Raw genomic sequence first — 15,662 nt, 5'->3', positions numbered from 1 at the left:
TTTTTACTCGTCTAGCGCAACACTTTAAATCTGAAACTGATTTAATTTTTTTTTACCATGATCTTAAGAACCTTTGGGAATTTTAAACCAAGTGGGAAACCGCGTTATACGCGGTGCCATCAGGCTGGCTAACACCCTGATATATATATATACAGTGGTGGCCAAAAGTACGGAAACTTTTTTAAAATTACATTTTTTTTTATTTGTATTAAATAAAACCAAAATTATTTAACCCTAGTGTACTTGCAATAGTCTACTTTATATATACTACAAGTTTGAACTTGTCTTTTCTAAGACATTTTGTTACATACTAATATTTCTTAATTTCGATTGGACAAAAGTATGGAAACTTGTTCAAACTTGTCACTAAACATAAACAAATCTTATCATTTAGAATTAAAACGTGTTAGAATTGACATCTTTGTTAGTTCATCATAGTTTACTTTTATTAATCAGTATGGCACCGCGAAAATATTATTCTAGTGATATTAAAATAAAATAGTTGAGTGTTTTAAAAACGGTAATAAACCAATTGATATTTCTCGAAATTTTCAAGTTCCAAAAGGTACAGTTTCAAAAATTATTAAAAAATTCAAAGAATTTTTTAATTCAAAAAATTCAAACAAGGGGAACTGTGGAAGTGAAAATGAAACCTGGAAGACCAAGAAAAACAACAAAAAGATTGGATAAAGTAATAAAAAATACTTCTATAAAAGATCCTAGAAAGTCATCAAAGGATATAAAAGAAGAAATCTTGGAACAGCATGGAGTTTTATTATCTGCCAGGACAGTTCGTAGAAGGTTAAATAATGCGGGCTTATTTGGAAGAGCGGCTGTCAAAAAACCGTTAATTTCTAAGAAAAATAAGATGGGTAGATTATTGTTTGCAAGGGAACATTTAAAATGGTCATAAGTTTCCATACTTATGACCAGGCCTAATTTAAAATTTTAATTTTTTTTTGTATATGTTAATAAAAAAAAATGTTTTATTTTATTAAAAAGTTGTATTTCGACTTCAATAAACATATCCATAATATGTAGTAAGTGTTGCATTTTTTATAAATAAATAAAAAGCATTTTTAAAAAGTTTCCATACTTTTGGCCACCACTATATATATATATATATATATATATATATATATATATATATATATATATATATATATATATATATATATATATATATATATATATATATATATATATATATATATATATATATATATATATATATATATATATATATATATATATAAAACAACATATTGTTATATATATATTTTATATATAACAATATATATTATATATATAATAATTATATATATATTTTGTTATATATTGACATGTAATCAAAATATTTGATATATAATCAAAAATTTTTGGCTTTTAGCCTTGTAAGCATCTTCAAGTTGTTTTTTTTACCATAAAAGTTATGGCAACATTGTGAAATTTATCACACCGGTAACAAATGGTGTTAACTGTTGCTTGTATTAGAGTTTAATTTGTAATTATAATAAAAACTACCAATGCATTAGTTCTTTACTAGAATTTGTGTTGTCTGTTGTGTTGACTGTTGTGTTGTGTTGACTGTTGTGTTGTGTTGACTGTTGTGTTGTGTTGACTGTTGTGTTGACTGTTGTGTTGTGTTAACTGTCGTGTTGTGTTGACTGTTGTGTTGTGTTGACTGTTGTGTTGACTGTTGTGGGTAAACATTTGAGTTCTGTAACAATAAAACCTCCTGGTTTATATCATCAAACAAAATCCCATTAAAGGCTGTTAATTGTGCGAGTGTTGCAGGAAGTGATTTTTCTTGTTGTTCTAGTATTCCATTTTTTTGTTTATGGTTCGTCGGGTGTATTTTTTGAATTAGTTTTTGGTATAAGGTTAATTTTATAGGTGTAATGAAAGTGTGTATGGAAGCTGTTTGTTTAACCACATTCATTTTTTAAAAAAAATTTTTAAATCAGTATGATTTGACATTGCTAGATTTTTTTCTCTCTCTCCTAAGAAATGTTTCTTAACAGTATAATTACTTTTTTTGAAATATATTTTATATTAGAAGCCATTTTAAGTCAAGAAATTTTACTTTTTAAACATATATATATATATATATATATCCAGGGTTGAATTAAGCGATTGCGGTTTGCAAAATCTGGAAAAATATCTGGTCTTAAAAATTTTAGTTTATGCAAAACCGTATAATTTGTTTTTATGGAGCAAATAAGCTTAAATTTGTTAGCAAATAAATTATAAAAACAAAACAATAAACTTACGACTACAAAAGTAACAACACTCTAGTCACTAACTTTATAAAAGTAATAAAATTATAATAGTGTTATTACTTTTATAACGCACTTATAATTTTTATGATTCATTCTTTGTTCAAACAACCTAAGTAATACCAAATTTTAAATGAAGTAGAAAAGCATCTAGAAAAAATAGAGTAGATATTCAAATAATATTAAAAACTTTAGGAACTTAAGCTAATTTGTACTTTATAAAAAACTTATCATTTCAAAAAATGTTACTAATAGTCCATAAAAATGCGTGTAAATTTCAAAATCAACCAATTAAAAATTTTTATTGATTAATTTTAAATTAATGGTTGTTTTTACAGACCATTAGTAACATTTTAGAAATGTATAGCATTTCTTATAAAGCATGTACTTGTTTAAGTTCCTGAAGTTTTTAGTATTATTTGAATATCACTATATTTTTTCTAGATGCTTTTCTACTTCATTAATATTTGGGATTACTTATTTTGTTTAAATAAAGAATAAACTATAAAAGTTATAAGTATGTTAAAAAGATAATAACACTATTATAGTGTTATTACTTTTATAATGCAGTTAGTGACTAGAGTGTTGTTACTTTTGTAGTGGTAAGTTTATTGTTTTGTTTTAAAAAAAAAGTACATGGTTTTGTATAAATTTTGAAGACCAGGTATTGCAAATTGCGATTACTTAATTCAACCCTTGTGTGTGTTGTGTGTGTGTGTTGTGTGTGTGTGTGTGTGTGTGTGTGTGTGTGTGTGTGTGTGTGTGTGTGTGTGTGTGTGTGTGTGTGTGTGTGTGTGTGTGTGTGTGTGTGTGTGTGTGTGTATATATATATATATATATATATATATATTAAAAGAAAAAATAAAGCTAAGGTTTCAGTGTTAGAAATGTCCAACATTTTTGTGTTGTCTCAAAGCTATTAAATTACAAGTGAAACATTTTTTAATTTACAGCAAAAAACACAAATATAACTTAAATTTTAAAAATGTAGTTGCAATTTAAACATTCAAAAGCATAATTGCAAAAGTTTCAAATTTGAAAATTTGATTGCTGCTGAACACTAAAAAAAAAGTTTAAAGAATTTAAAAAATGAAAATAGTCAAATCTTAATTAAAGAAATTAAAACCTAAAAATGTTCAAACAAATACAATAAAGTATATAAATATATTTTTTCTTTTAATTTAAGGTAGTTGGAACTATTTTTTCATTTAAGGTTTAGAAACAAACTATTGGCTCTCATGCCTAAAGTACTTGTCATGAATTAGATAGTAAAGGAACAGTAGACTGATGCTGTTTAAAAAAACTATATTATTTCATTATTAAAGCGTTAATAACATTCATTACTTAATGAAACATAATAACAGTAAAATAAAGTTATTTACCAACCCTTTAAAAAGAGTACAAAATACAATTTTACACCTTAAATTTTTTATAATTATAATCTAGGTAACTAAGATTAACTTTGTAAATGATTATTATATTTTTATCTAGGTTAACGACTATCTTGAGGTAATAAAAGAACCAATGGATTTGTCCACAGTGATGACTCGTATCAATTCACATTACTACGAATCTTGTGCGCATTATCTAAAAGATATTGATTTGATAATGAGCAATTGTTTAGAGTACAATCCTGACAAAGATCAGTTTGATAAGTTAATGCGAAACCGCGCATGTGAAATGAAAGATTATGCCTATGAACTCATATATGATGATTTAGATCCAGAGTTCGAGAAGGTGATTATTATTTTGAAATTAATATCTCAGTTTAAGGACTTTAAAAAGTAAGGATTTATTTATAAGTCAGTCGTAAACAAGACTAATACATTTAAAGTTCAATTGCCATCAACTTACTTTTGAAATAGTGGTGATACGGATTTGGAAAACTCATCCATATCACTGATAATTGAAAATGAAAAGATAATTGTTGAGATTTGTTGGTTGCTACTTCTTTATTAAAGTCAAGATTGCATTAGTTTCAACAGCAAAACTCAAAATTCAGAGTCAGCATATAGCAATGCTGATCTAATTGCCGAGCTGACAGTGTCTGAGGTCGGCAATTTTTGCTAACCTCATACCTTTTAAAATTTAAGTTTATTTGCTATTTCAAATGAATTAAAAGTTACAAAACAAATGTTTTATTTAAATTTTGAATAAAATTATATAAATATGAGCATTTTATTTGTCTTATTTAAATTCTGAATAAAATCATTAAAAAAAAAAACAGCAAAACCAACGTACAAAACCAATGTACAAAACCAACGAAGAAAACCAACTTACAAAACCAACGTACAAAACCAACGAACAAAACCAACGAACAAAACCAATGTACAAAACCAACGTACAAAACCAACGTACAAAACCAACGTACAAAACCAACATACAAAACCAACATACAAAACCAATGAACAAAACCAACATACAAAACCAACGTACAAAACCAACGTACAAAACCAACATACAAAACCAACATACAAAACCAATGAACAAAACCAACATACAAAACCAATGTACAAAACCAACGTACAAAACCAATGTACAAAACCAACGAAGAAAACCAACGAACAAAACCAACATACAAAACCAACATACAAAACCAATGAACAAAACCAACATACAAAACCAACGTACAAAACCAACGTACAAAACCAACATACAAAACCAACATACAAAACCAATGAACAAAACCAACATACAAAACCAACGTACAAAACCAACGTACAAAACCAACATACAAAACCAACATACAAAACCAACGAACAAAACCAACATACAAAACCAATGAACAATTTAAATTTTAAATAAAATAGTTAAAATAAAAGCAAAAAAACATTTTATTATATTTTTAAATATATTTTAAAATAAAATAATAAAGTGTTCGTTTTATTTAAATTCAATGTTGATTGAAATTTTTAAAAATGTAACGTTTTATTTAAATTCAATGTTGATTGAAATTTTTAAAAATGTTTTATTTAAATTAAAAACAAAAGCAAAAAAACAAACATTCTATTTTAAATAGTGCAAAAAAAAAAACAGAAAAAATAATATTTTATTCAAATTCCTAATATAGTAATTAAAATAAAAACAACAGTATGAATGTTCTATTTTAATTGTAAGCAAAACAATTAAAATGAAAATGGAATAAAGAACATTTCTAACAATATCAGACGTTGTTATGAGATTATATTGCATAACAAAAACAGAAAGATTTTTTTAAAAAAAAAGAAAAATTTTTAGAAATAACTTAATTCATTGTCAGTAGTAAGAAGTTTTATTTTAAATTTGTGAAAAGAAGCAGTAGTTTTGATGTCATTATTAAATTTAGAATTCCATAATTTGGGTCGTCTATTTACAATTTGGTGGCTGTTTAATAGGTTTTGGGTTGAATGTAATTTTAATTTGAAAATCTACTAGAGTAAATATGATTTATTTTGTTAAAAAAGTATTAAATATTAGAAGAGTTATTTTGTTATCAATTTTGTACATAAAATTAATTATCTTATAAATGTTTAGCTGAAAAACATTGAGTATATTTAGTTTATTAAATAAACCTTTTGAGGGCGTTTAACTGTTTTACGTTTGAAATAATTTTTATAGCATGTTTTTGTCTACTGAGTAGTTTTATTATCTTGGTTGCCTATGTCTATGAAAAAGAGTGTGTTTGGTTTTACTTATATTTAAGGATAGTTGTGAGTTCCTTATTGACTATTTCAAATAAGAAGTTGATGTTACTATTAGAGTTAAACAAGTTTGTGTCTTCGGCGTTAAAATTGCCCACGAGGTACACGCATTTATTTGATCTTGATTCGGTTTTAAATATCCTTTCTACATAATCTTCAAATAGTTTTATTGTTCCATACAGCGCAGACAATAATATTTTTTAAGGCTTTGTTTGTGATTACAATGCGCAACAACTCATTGCTTGTGGTTTAGCATAATTCATTTTTACATTCATATGACAATAAGTTGTTTATAAAAATACATAATTCCCCAGCTTTCTTCTCAGAGTTCCTAAACTGATGAATTGCTTTATAATTTTGTAACTGATAATTTGAATCATTCTCAATATTAACATTGTGACACCAAGTTTCGCTAAGACAAATAACTTTAAAATCAATTTTGCTTTTATACAAAAACTGCTTGAATAATTCAAAAATTTTTTGTAAGCTTCATATGTTTAAGTGCAAAAGTGAGAATGAATTAATATCCAAACCTTCAGTAAGGTTTTCCGATTCTATATCATAGTATATTGGATTGAAATTTCTAATTTGTTCTTTATAATAGTTAATATCAGGATCAGAATCTTTATTCAATAATATTGTTGTTTTTTTTAATTTAAATTCAGTGTTTTAGAAAATAGTGTTTTGACTCATTGTAAGGATAAATGTATCAAATAAAAAAAATAATAATGAATAATAATCTAATTATTTTATTAAGTATAATAAAATGTGTTGATTCAAGGGTTAAAAGTAGCAAATGTGTTAAGCGCTGGTTTGCTTTCTCCTAAAATCTTTCACAATGAGTTAATTGTAAATAATAACAGAATATTTACCATTTTTTCTGTGTTCTTTCATCTTGTTTAGTAAATTTTTTCTTACTTCATGTGTTTTGCTGGAAAAATCTTCATTTATATAGATTCCCGATCCTTTGAATTTATTTGCTGCCTGTAACACCTTTACTTTTTTTTTTTTTTTTTTTTTTTTTAAACATCTTCGCTTCCAACAAGGCTGCAAGCAACCAATAATTAGAGTTGGAAGTTACTGGAAGAGAAAAGATGAAGATTGTAGAGCAAGATAATGGTTGACAGATGACTTAAAGGATTGCAAATTTATAAATTATATGAATCAGGAAAGCAAGATGAAGGAAGCGAATTCCAAAGATGTTCGAAGAAAAAAACTAGACAAATAAGAGTTTTTGGAGCACTTTTGGAACAGTCACAGAAAATGGACGAGACTTAATTGAATGATGAGTAACACGAGAATGAATTTTAGTAGGTGGCACAAGAGACGCTAGCTCTTTAGAGCAGTGCTCATTATAGTATTTGTACAAAAGAGAAAGAGAAGCAACATTACGACAATGTGATAATGGTTGGAGGTTGGCTGCTATAGCAGGTCCAACTAAGTTTACAATGCTCTTTTGTACCTTGTCTAAAAGAGAAAGCGGTCTAAAATATAAAGCGCATCATTAGAAGACCTGCCCCAAATATGGCAACAGTATTCCATACAAGGCCGGATTTGAGATTTATATAGATAGAGAATAGAATCCAGAGTATGAAAGTGTTGAGCTCAATAAAGAGATGCAACCTTAGCAGATGCTAATTTTGCAACTGATTTGATATATGGTTTCCAAGAAAGATCGGAAGTAAGAGTTAATCCTAGAAGATGAAGGATGGATGACTCATTGAGTACCTTACCCTTCATAAATATAGGAAGATCTAAATTATTGCGATAATGATTGGCTGAAAAAAAATTGGGTTTTACCTGAATTAAAGTTCACCAGCCACTGTGAGCCCCATGCTGTAGCAGAAGTGAGATCCTTTGCAAGCTCAAATGCCCCCTCCAAGCAATCAGAGAGTGTTGGCTTCTTATAATGACAAGAATAAATGGTAGTATCATCAGCAAACAATGCCACCTTAGATGTCAGAATATCTGGAAGATCGTTAATTAATTAAAAAATTAAAAAGTAAATTAAAAAGGGTGTAGGGCCAAGGATTGAACCTTGAGGAACCCCTGAAGATACAGAATAAGAAGAAGAGTGCTGTCTATCGAGGACAACTTTTATACTATGGTTGGAAAGAAATGATTCAATAATCTTGAAGATTTTATCAGATACACTTTGTCCTTATAGTAAAGTAATTTGACAACTATGGTTCTGGTCTTGTTTTCTTCATTTTTTCCTGTTCTATGAACTCTTTCTATGTTGATATTGCTAAGATGTAGATTACTCTCGAACAAATTTTGAACTTTTCTTTCAGTATTATCGCAATTTTCAAGTTTGTTTTTGATAACTCCATCAATCCGAAGATTGTTTCTTCTTAGTCTGTCCTTCAACTGTCTTAATTTTTTTTTGACCTTCATCATCAATAATGTTATTATTTTTACTTTTTATCATTTTTTCCAGTTCACTTACTTTTTTTTCTTGAATTTCCTGCATGACATTTAAACTTTCTTCAATATCTTTAATAATATGTTCTAAATTTTTTATTTTTTCGTTAATTTTTTTTAACTCTTTTTATTTTCCGTTTTCTAGCATTTCACATCTTTCTTTAGATTTACTTGCTTCTTTAAGTACCTCGTCAATTCTATCATTTGTTAATTTTAGATTTCCGCTTATGAGGTTGAAGATCTCTTTCTGTTGTTTGGCAAACATTTCTTGAAATATATTGCAAACTATGTTTATTGATATAATCAATTCACTTGTTTTGTTATTTGTGCCGTTTTTGTTTTTAAAATCATGGCTTTTTTTCTATTCCATCGTAACGATAAAATATATTAACTAATTAATAATAAGATATTTTTTTGATAAATTTAATATATATTTGTTTTTACTTTCCTCAAAAAAAAAAAAATTATTCTTTGGTATAAAATGCGTCTGCTCGCAACAAAAACCAGATGAAGTAACATTACTGAAATTTTATAACAATTAACACAAATAAATCGATAAAAGCTTACCTGCAAACATTAGATGCTGGTTTCTTGGCTGGTATTGTTTTTCCAACCATGTTTATATGTTCCTGCCACTTTAGCCTTCTTAATTAAACTCCTTTTGTATCTGTCTGAATTAACAACTCCTTTCTTTCTTCTCTTTAAAGGATTGTCGTCTTCATCTGAACAACTCGTTTTTAACAAAAAAGTCACAAACAAAACGTTATTATTTTATGTTACTAATGTTGACCGCAGAAAGGGAACAAGTTTCGGATGTGTTTCATTTCTGCAGTAAATGCAAAATGTAATTATATTAGGTTACTAATATAATAACATTTTGCATTTACTTTTGTTTACCACAAAAAGGGAACAAATCTCGAATATGTTTCTTTTCAGTGGTAAACGCAAAATTCAAACTGATGCCATGCCTATAAAAATAATGACAGGTTTATCCCTTTTAGCAGTAAATGGTGTGTCTACCCATTTAGAACTGATTTATGTTAAAAAGTGAATTTCTGAATTTTGTGAACTTGATCCCTTTCTGCAGTTAGTAGTTCATAAATATATATATATATATATATATATATATATATATATATATATATATATATATATATATATATATATATATATATATATATATATATATATATATATATATATATATATATATATACATATATATATATATATATATATATATATATATATATATATATATATATATATATATATATATATATATATATATATATACATATATAAACATCTTCACTTCCAACAAGGCTAAAAGCAACCACTATTAAAAAGTTACCACTTGAAAGATTGCAAATTATATGAATTAGGAAAACAAGTTGAAGGGAGCAAATTCTAAAGAACTGATGTTCGAGGAAAAAAACTAGACAAATAAGAATTTTTGAAGCACTTAGGAACAGTCACAGTAAAAGATTGTGACTTAATTGAATGACAAGTAACATGAGAATAAATTTTAGTAGATGGCACAAAAGGCACTAGCTCTTTAGAGCAAGCCCATTAAAGTATTTATAGAAAAGAAAAAGAGAAGCAACATTATGACGATGTGACAATGGTTGGAGGTTGGTTGTAAAAGGTCCAGCTATATTCACTATGCGTTTTTGCACCTTGCCTAAAAGAGAAAGGGAATCATTCGAAGATATAACTTGATATAGCAACAGTATTCAATACAAGGACGGATTTAAGATTTATAGATTAGCAAATGCTTGTATATATGGTTTCCATGAGAGGTCAATAGTGAATGATAATCCAAGAAGAAATAGAAGAGGGCTCAGTGAGTGGGTTGCCATTCATCAATATAGGAATCTTGATAGTATTGCAATAATTGTTTGCAGTAAATATCTAGGTTTTGTTGGAGTTGAAATTCACAAGCTGCTGCAAGCTTCAATCTGTTACAGAAGTCAGATCAGATTCAAGATTGGTTCCCTGTTCTAAGCGATCAGAAAGAAAAGATTTTTTGTCAAGTGAGGAGTATAAAACTAAGTCATCAGCAAACAGAGCCAATTTAGATGTAAGGTTGTCAGGAAAATTATTAATGTAGATGAGAAACATAACGGGACCAAGAATAGAACCTTGAGGTACCCCAGAAGTTACTGAAAATGAAAAAAAATGTTTGCCTATGAGGATGACTTTAATAAAGCAGTTAAAAAGAAATGATTTATTAATCTCAAAAACTTTACCAAATACACCATATGAAGTAGGTTTATAGAGAAGAACAGCTTGCTAAACTTTATTGAAAATTTTAGATATGTCAAGAGCAATAGCACTAGCCTCGTCCCCTCCATCTTATAATAAAATCTTTCAGTCACAGCAGTTAGCAAGTCAGCCATAAGCTGAGAAGATCATAAACTGTATTGTTTGTCTTAGAGTAAGTTGTTTGACTCAAGATACGATGTAAAAAATTTGTTGATCAAAAACTAAAAAACCTTGCTAATAATAGATATAAGACTGATCTGACAATAGTTGGAAGGGTCAGAATGTTCACCAGAGTTTTTAAAAACTGGAGTCACAGGTCCCATTTTCCTGCAAGCAAGAAAACAAGATTTAGTCAACCACTTATTAAATAGTTTAGTAAGAATTGAAGAGAGTTCTGGAGAATACTTTTGTAAGACTGTGACTGAAATGTTGTCTGGACCTCAACACATTGTAAATTTATTAATTTTAAAAAGTAATATTTTAATCTTCATTCTCATTTTTTAAACTTTGTATTTAGTTTTTCGTACTTCTAAATAAACTCTAGTTTGTAAATTTTTATTTAATGCGTTTGTTAGTTAATGGTTATCATTTTTCTTTTTCTTTTCTTTTGTTTTGATTAATGTGTTTGGTAACTTTATTTAATTAAATTTTGAATAAATATATAATTTCAATGCGTTTTTCATTATTAACTTCTTGCTATAAATGTTTTCCATGTTTATTTATATACATTTTGTACCTTATAACATTTTTACATAAATATGTCTTATTTTATATTCTTGAGAATTTTTGAGAAAAGGGAAGAAAGTTCTTCATTTCTCAAGAAGTTAAAATCTTCAGGAAATATTTAAGACTAGCAATGTCCACTGTTTGGTCTATTGTTCTGTGTTGTCAAAAATTATGTCTATGGTGTCAAATGTCTACAATGAGGTTTTAAATGCCAATAAAGTTATTCAACAGTATAAATAATATATAATACATTTTATAAATAATGCTAAAATCAAAGTAAAAATGCTAAGATATTAATTGATATGATAAAAAGAAAAATTTTAAAAGTTTAATAAACTGATTTTTTAAAAAGAATAAAAACCTAAAATTTAAAGTTAAACCTCTATTATTTTAACTGAAAGAAGTTTTCAAAATTACTAAACTCAAGTAATATGTTTGTTTGACTTTTCATGTAGATAGCTAATATATAAGTATTTTTTAAAGTTATTTTTGTTTTCTTTAGTTATGTCTTGAAATCAGTGAATCAAGAAAAAAGAGAGGTATCAAAATAATAGTATCGAAGGTTTTTGTACATCTTATAGTACTTAATATTATTAAATAATAGTAGAGTATATATATAGGTATCCTAAAAAAATCAATATTCTATAGCTATATATATATATAGAACCCTTAGATGTTGTCCAAAAGTTTTTTCCATATTTTGTTGACAAAAAGTAAAAATTAAAATGCAAGACCGGAATTTTTTTTTTTTAATAATGATAGACTGCCTGCCCCAACCAAACCCTCAGTCGATGTAGCAGCACTCACTTGCGGGTCAGGCTATTTGTCAGTCGATGTAGCAGCACTCCCTTGCGGGTCAGGCTATTTGTCAGTTGATGTAGCAGCACTCCCTTGCGAGTCAGGCTATTTGTCAGTCGATGTAGCAGCACTCCCTTGCGAGTCAGGCTATAAGATAGTCAACGTAGCAACACTCCGCGCATGATTTACAGTAAAAAAATAAAAATAAAAACTTTTTATTAAAAAAAATAAAAATAAAAACATTTTATTAAAAAAAATAAAAATAAAAACATTGTTTATATTGTTAAAAACATTCAGAATGTTTTCTGGTCAATTAAATTTGCGTTTTTGTGGGTTTTTTATATAACAATTAAATTGTAATTAAATTAATGGTTTTGACTTTCGTCCAACACGAAAATGTTGGACGAAAGTCAAAAGTAATTACGTATGTGTTGGCGTAAGAATCACTTTTTTCCTTCCGCTCTTCCCAAAGACAACAAACTATTGATCTATATATATATATATATATATATATATATATATATATATATATATATATATATATATATATATATATATATATATATATATATATATATATATATATATATATATATATATATATATCGATTGATGTTCAATGTTGTATTACAATAATAATACAAAACTCTTTTTCGGTTAAGAGTGCTCAATAAAAAAGAAAGTAAACAACTTTCTAAATAGAGCTGTATGCATATATATATATATATATATATATATATATATATATATATATATATATATATATATATATATATATATATATATATATGTATATATGTATATATATATATAGATCTATAGTTTGTTGTCTTTAGGAAGAGCGGAAGGAAAAAAGTGATTCTTACGCCAACACATACGTCACTTTTAATTACTTTTGACTTTCGTCCAACATTTTCGTGTTGGATGAAAGTCAAAACCATTAATTTAATCACAAATTAATTGTTATAAAAAAAACCCACAAAAACGCAAATTTAATTGACCAGAATGTTTTTAAAAACATACTGAATGTTTTTAACAATATAAACAATGTTTTTATTTTTTTTAATAAAATGTTTTTATTTTTTTTAATAAAATGTTTTTATTTTTTTTAATAAAATGTTTTTATTTAAATTTTTTTTACTGTAAATCATGCGCGGAGTGTTGCTACATCGACTATCTTATAGCCTGACTCTGAAGGGAGTGCTGCTACATCGACTGACAAATAGCCTGACCCGCAAAGGAGTGCTGCTACATCGACTGAGGGATTGGTTGGGGCAGGCAGTCTATCAATTAATAAAAAAAAATAATTTCGGTCTTGCATTTTAATTTTTACTTTTTGTCAACAAAATATGGAAAAAACTTTCGGACAACATCTAAGGGTTCTATATATATATATATATATATATATATATATATATATATATATATATATATATATATATATATATATATATATATATATATATATATATATATATATACAACCCATAGATGTTGTCCGAAAGTTTTTTCCATATTTTGTTGACAAAAAGTAAAAATTAAAATGCAAGACCGAAATTATTTTTTTTTATTAATTGATAGACTGCCTGCCCCAACCAAACCCTCAGTGGATGTAGCAACACTCCCTTGCGGGTCAGGCTAAAAGGTAGTAGATGTAGCAGCACTCCTTTGCGGATCAGGCTATTTGTCAGTCGATGTAGCAGCACTCCCTTGCGAGTCAGGCTATTTGTCAGTCGATGTAGCAGCACTCCCTTGCGAGTCAGACTATAAGATAGTCGATGTAGCAACACTTCGCATGATTTACAATAAAGAAAATATAAACATAAAAACATTTTGTTAAAAAAAAAATATATAAAAACATTTTATTAAAAAAATAAAAATAAAAACATTGTTTATATTGTTAAAAACATTCAGAATGTTTTTAAAATTCTGACCTCAATTAAATTTGCATTTTTGTGGTTTTTTCAAAAAACGATTTAATTGTAATTAAATTAATGGTTTTTACTTTCGTCCAACACGCAAATGTTGGACGAAAGTCAAAAGTAATTAAAAGTGACGTATGTGTTGGCGTAAGAATCACTTTTTTCCTTCCTCTCTTACCAAAGTCAACAAACTATAGATCTATATATATATATATATACATATATATATATATATATATATATATATATATATATATATATATATATATATATATATATATACAGTATCGGACAAAACGAGTGCAACCAAATAATGCTAATTTAGTTTCTTTATATAAAAGTGCTGCATTTTTTCAATTTAGAGAAATAACTATGTAACTGTTTAGAGACAAAGTTCTTCAAGTTTAATTCATCACAAAGTTCATTATTTGTACTCGAAAATTGATAAATTAATCAAAAGTATTTAAAAAAGTTGATTTCCTTCTGGACAAAACAAGTGCAAATCGACAAATGTTGACCAAGCTGTATTTCGCTATCAATATTTCATGGCGAATCCTTTGTTGTCGATCACAGCCTTGCATCTTCGAGGCATAGATTCGATCAGGTGATCAATGAAACTTTGTGGAATCGCTGCCCAGGCCTTTTGGATTTTTTCAAACAGTTGATCCTTATTACGAACACCTTCATGATTAATTCTGTGGTTGACGTTCTCCCACAGGTTCTCGATAGGGTTAAGATCCGGAGATTGAGGCGGCCAATCCATCACCGATAGGTGGTTGTCTTGAAACCACTGCTTGACTACTTTTGCAGTGTGTTTTGGATCGTTGTCTTGCTGAAAAACCCATTTTATTGGCATATTCCATTCCGCATGAGGTAACATAACATCTTTCAGGATATTTTTATACATGAAACGGTCCATTATTCCATTGTTTCGATGTATTGGACCTAGACCGTTAGCAGAAAAATACCCCCAGACCATTAAATTGCCTCCACCATGCTTCACGGTCTTATGGCAAAAACGTAAATCGAGGCGTTTTCCGGCCAGTCGACATACACAGCAAATGCCATCGCTCCCAATGATGTTGAACTTCGATTCATCACTGAACAGGACAGTTCGCCATTTCTGCACATTCCAGTCAATATGTGATGTAGCAAACAAGAGTCTTTTTTTCTGGTTTTTTAGTGAAATCAGTGGTTTCTTTGCAAGGCGTCGAGAAAACAATCCGGCTTCAACAGCACATCGTCTGATTGTTCGGTCCGATACAGGTAGCTATATACAATGAACCTGTGTGAACCTGTTCTGGAAGATTCTAGATGCTTTTTTTTGATGCTTCTGGAAGCTTCTGGATGCGTCTTTATGCTTCTGAATGTTTCTGGATACCTCTGGATGCTTCCTCTTGAAACTTCTGGAAGCTTCTGCATGCTTCTGGAAACTTCTGGATACTTCCTTTAATTAATATAAAACTTCCGTGACGTTGACACGGACCAGACTTAAGAAAATGAAACAAACCAAAAAAGTTGCACTTGTTTTGTCCGCTGCAAAATGGCACTTGTCAACGAAATTC

The 15,662-nt window shown here is 27.9% G+C and overlaps 1 protein-coding gene across 4 annotated transcripts in view; it reads left to right on the top strand.

Annotated features, from left to right (window-relative positions):
• The window catches only part of LOC100207284 (ATPase family AAA domain-containing protein 2), a 69,173-nt gene that overhangs the window by 48,434 nt on the left and 5,077 nt on the right, over positions 1 to 15,662 (top strand). For all 4 annotated transcript variants that reach the window (XM_065814653.1, XM_065814651.1, XM_065814654.1 and 1 more), the window contains exons 17-18: positions 3,771 to 4,016; positions 11,880 to 11,916. In XM_065814653.1, coding sequence (XP_065670725.1) covers positions 3,771 to 4,016; positions 11,880 to 11,916 — 283 coding nt within the window. The remainder of the gene's footprint in view (positions 1 to 3,770; positions 4,017 to 11,879; positions 11,917 to 15,662) is intronic.

This window comes from Hydra vulgaris, chromosome 12 (genome assembly GCF_038396675.1).
Source record: "Hydra vulgaris chromosome 12, alternate assembly HydraT2T_AEP".
Lineage (NCBI taxonomy): Eukaryota > Metazoa > Cnidaria > Hydrozoa > Anthoathecata > Hydridae > Hydra > Hydra vulgaris.
This window is presented reverse-complemented; position numbering and strand designations above follow the sequence as displayed.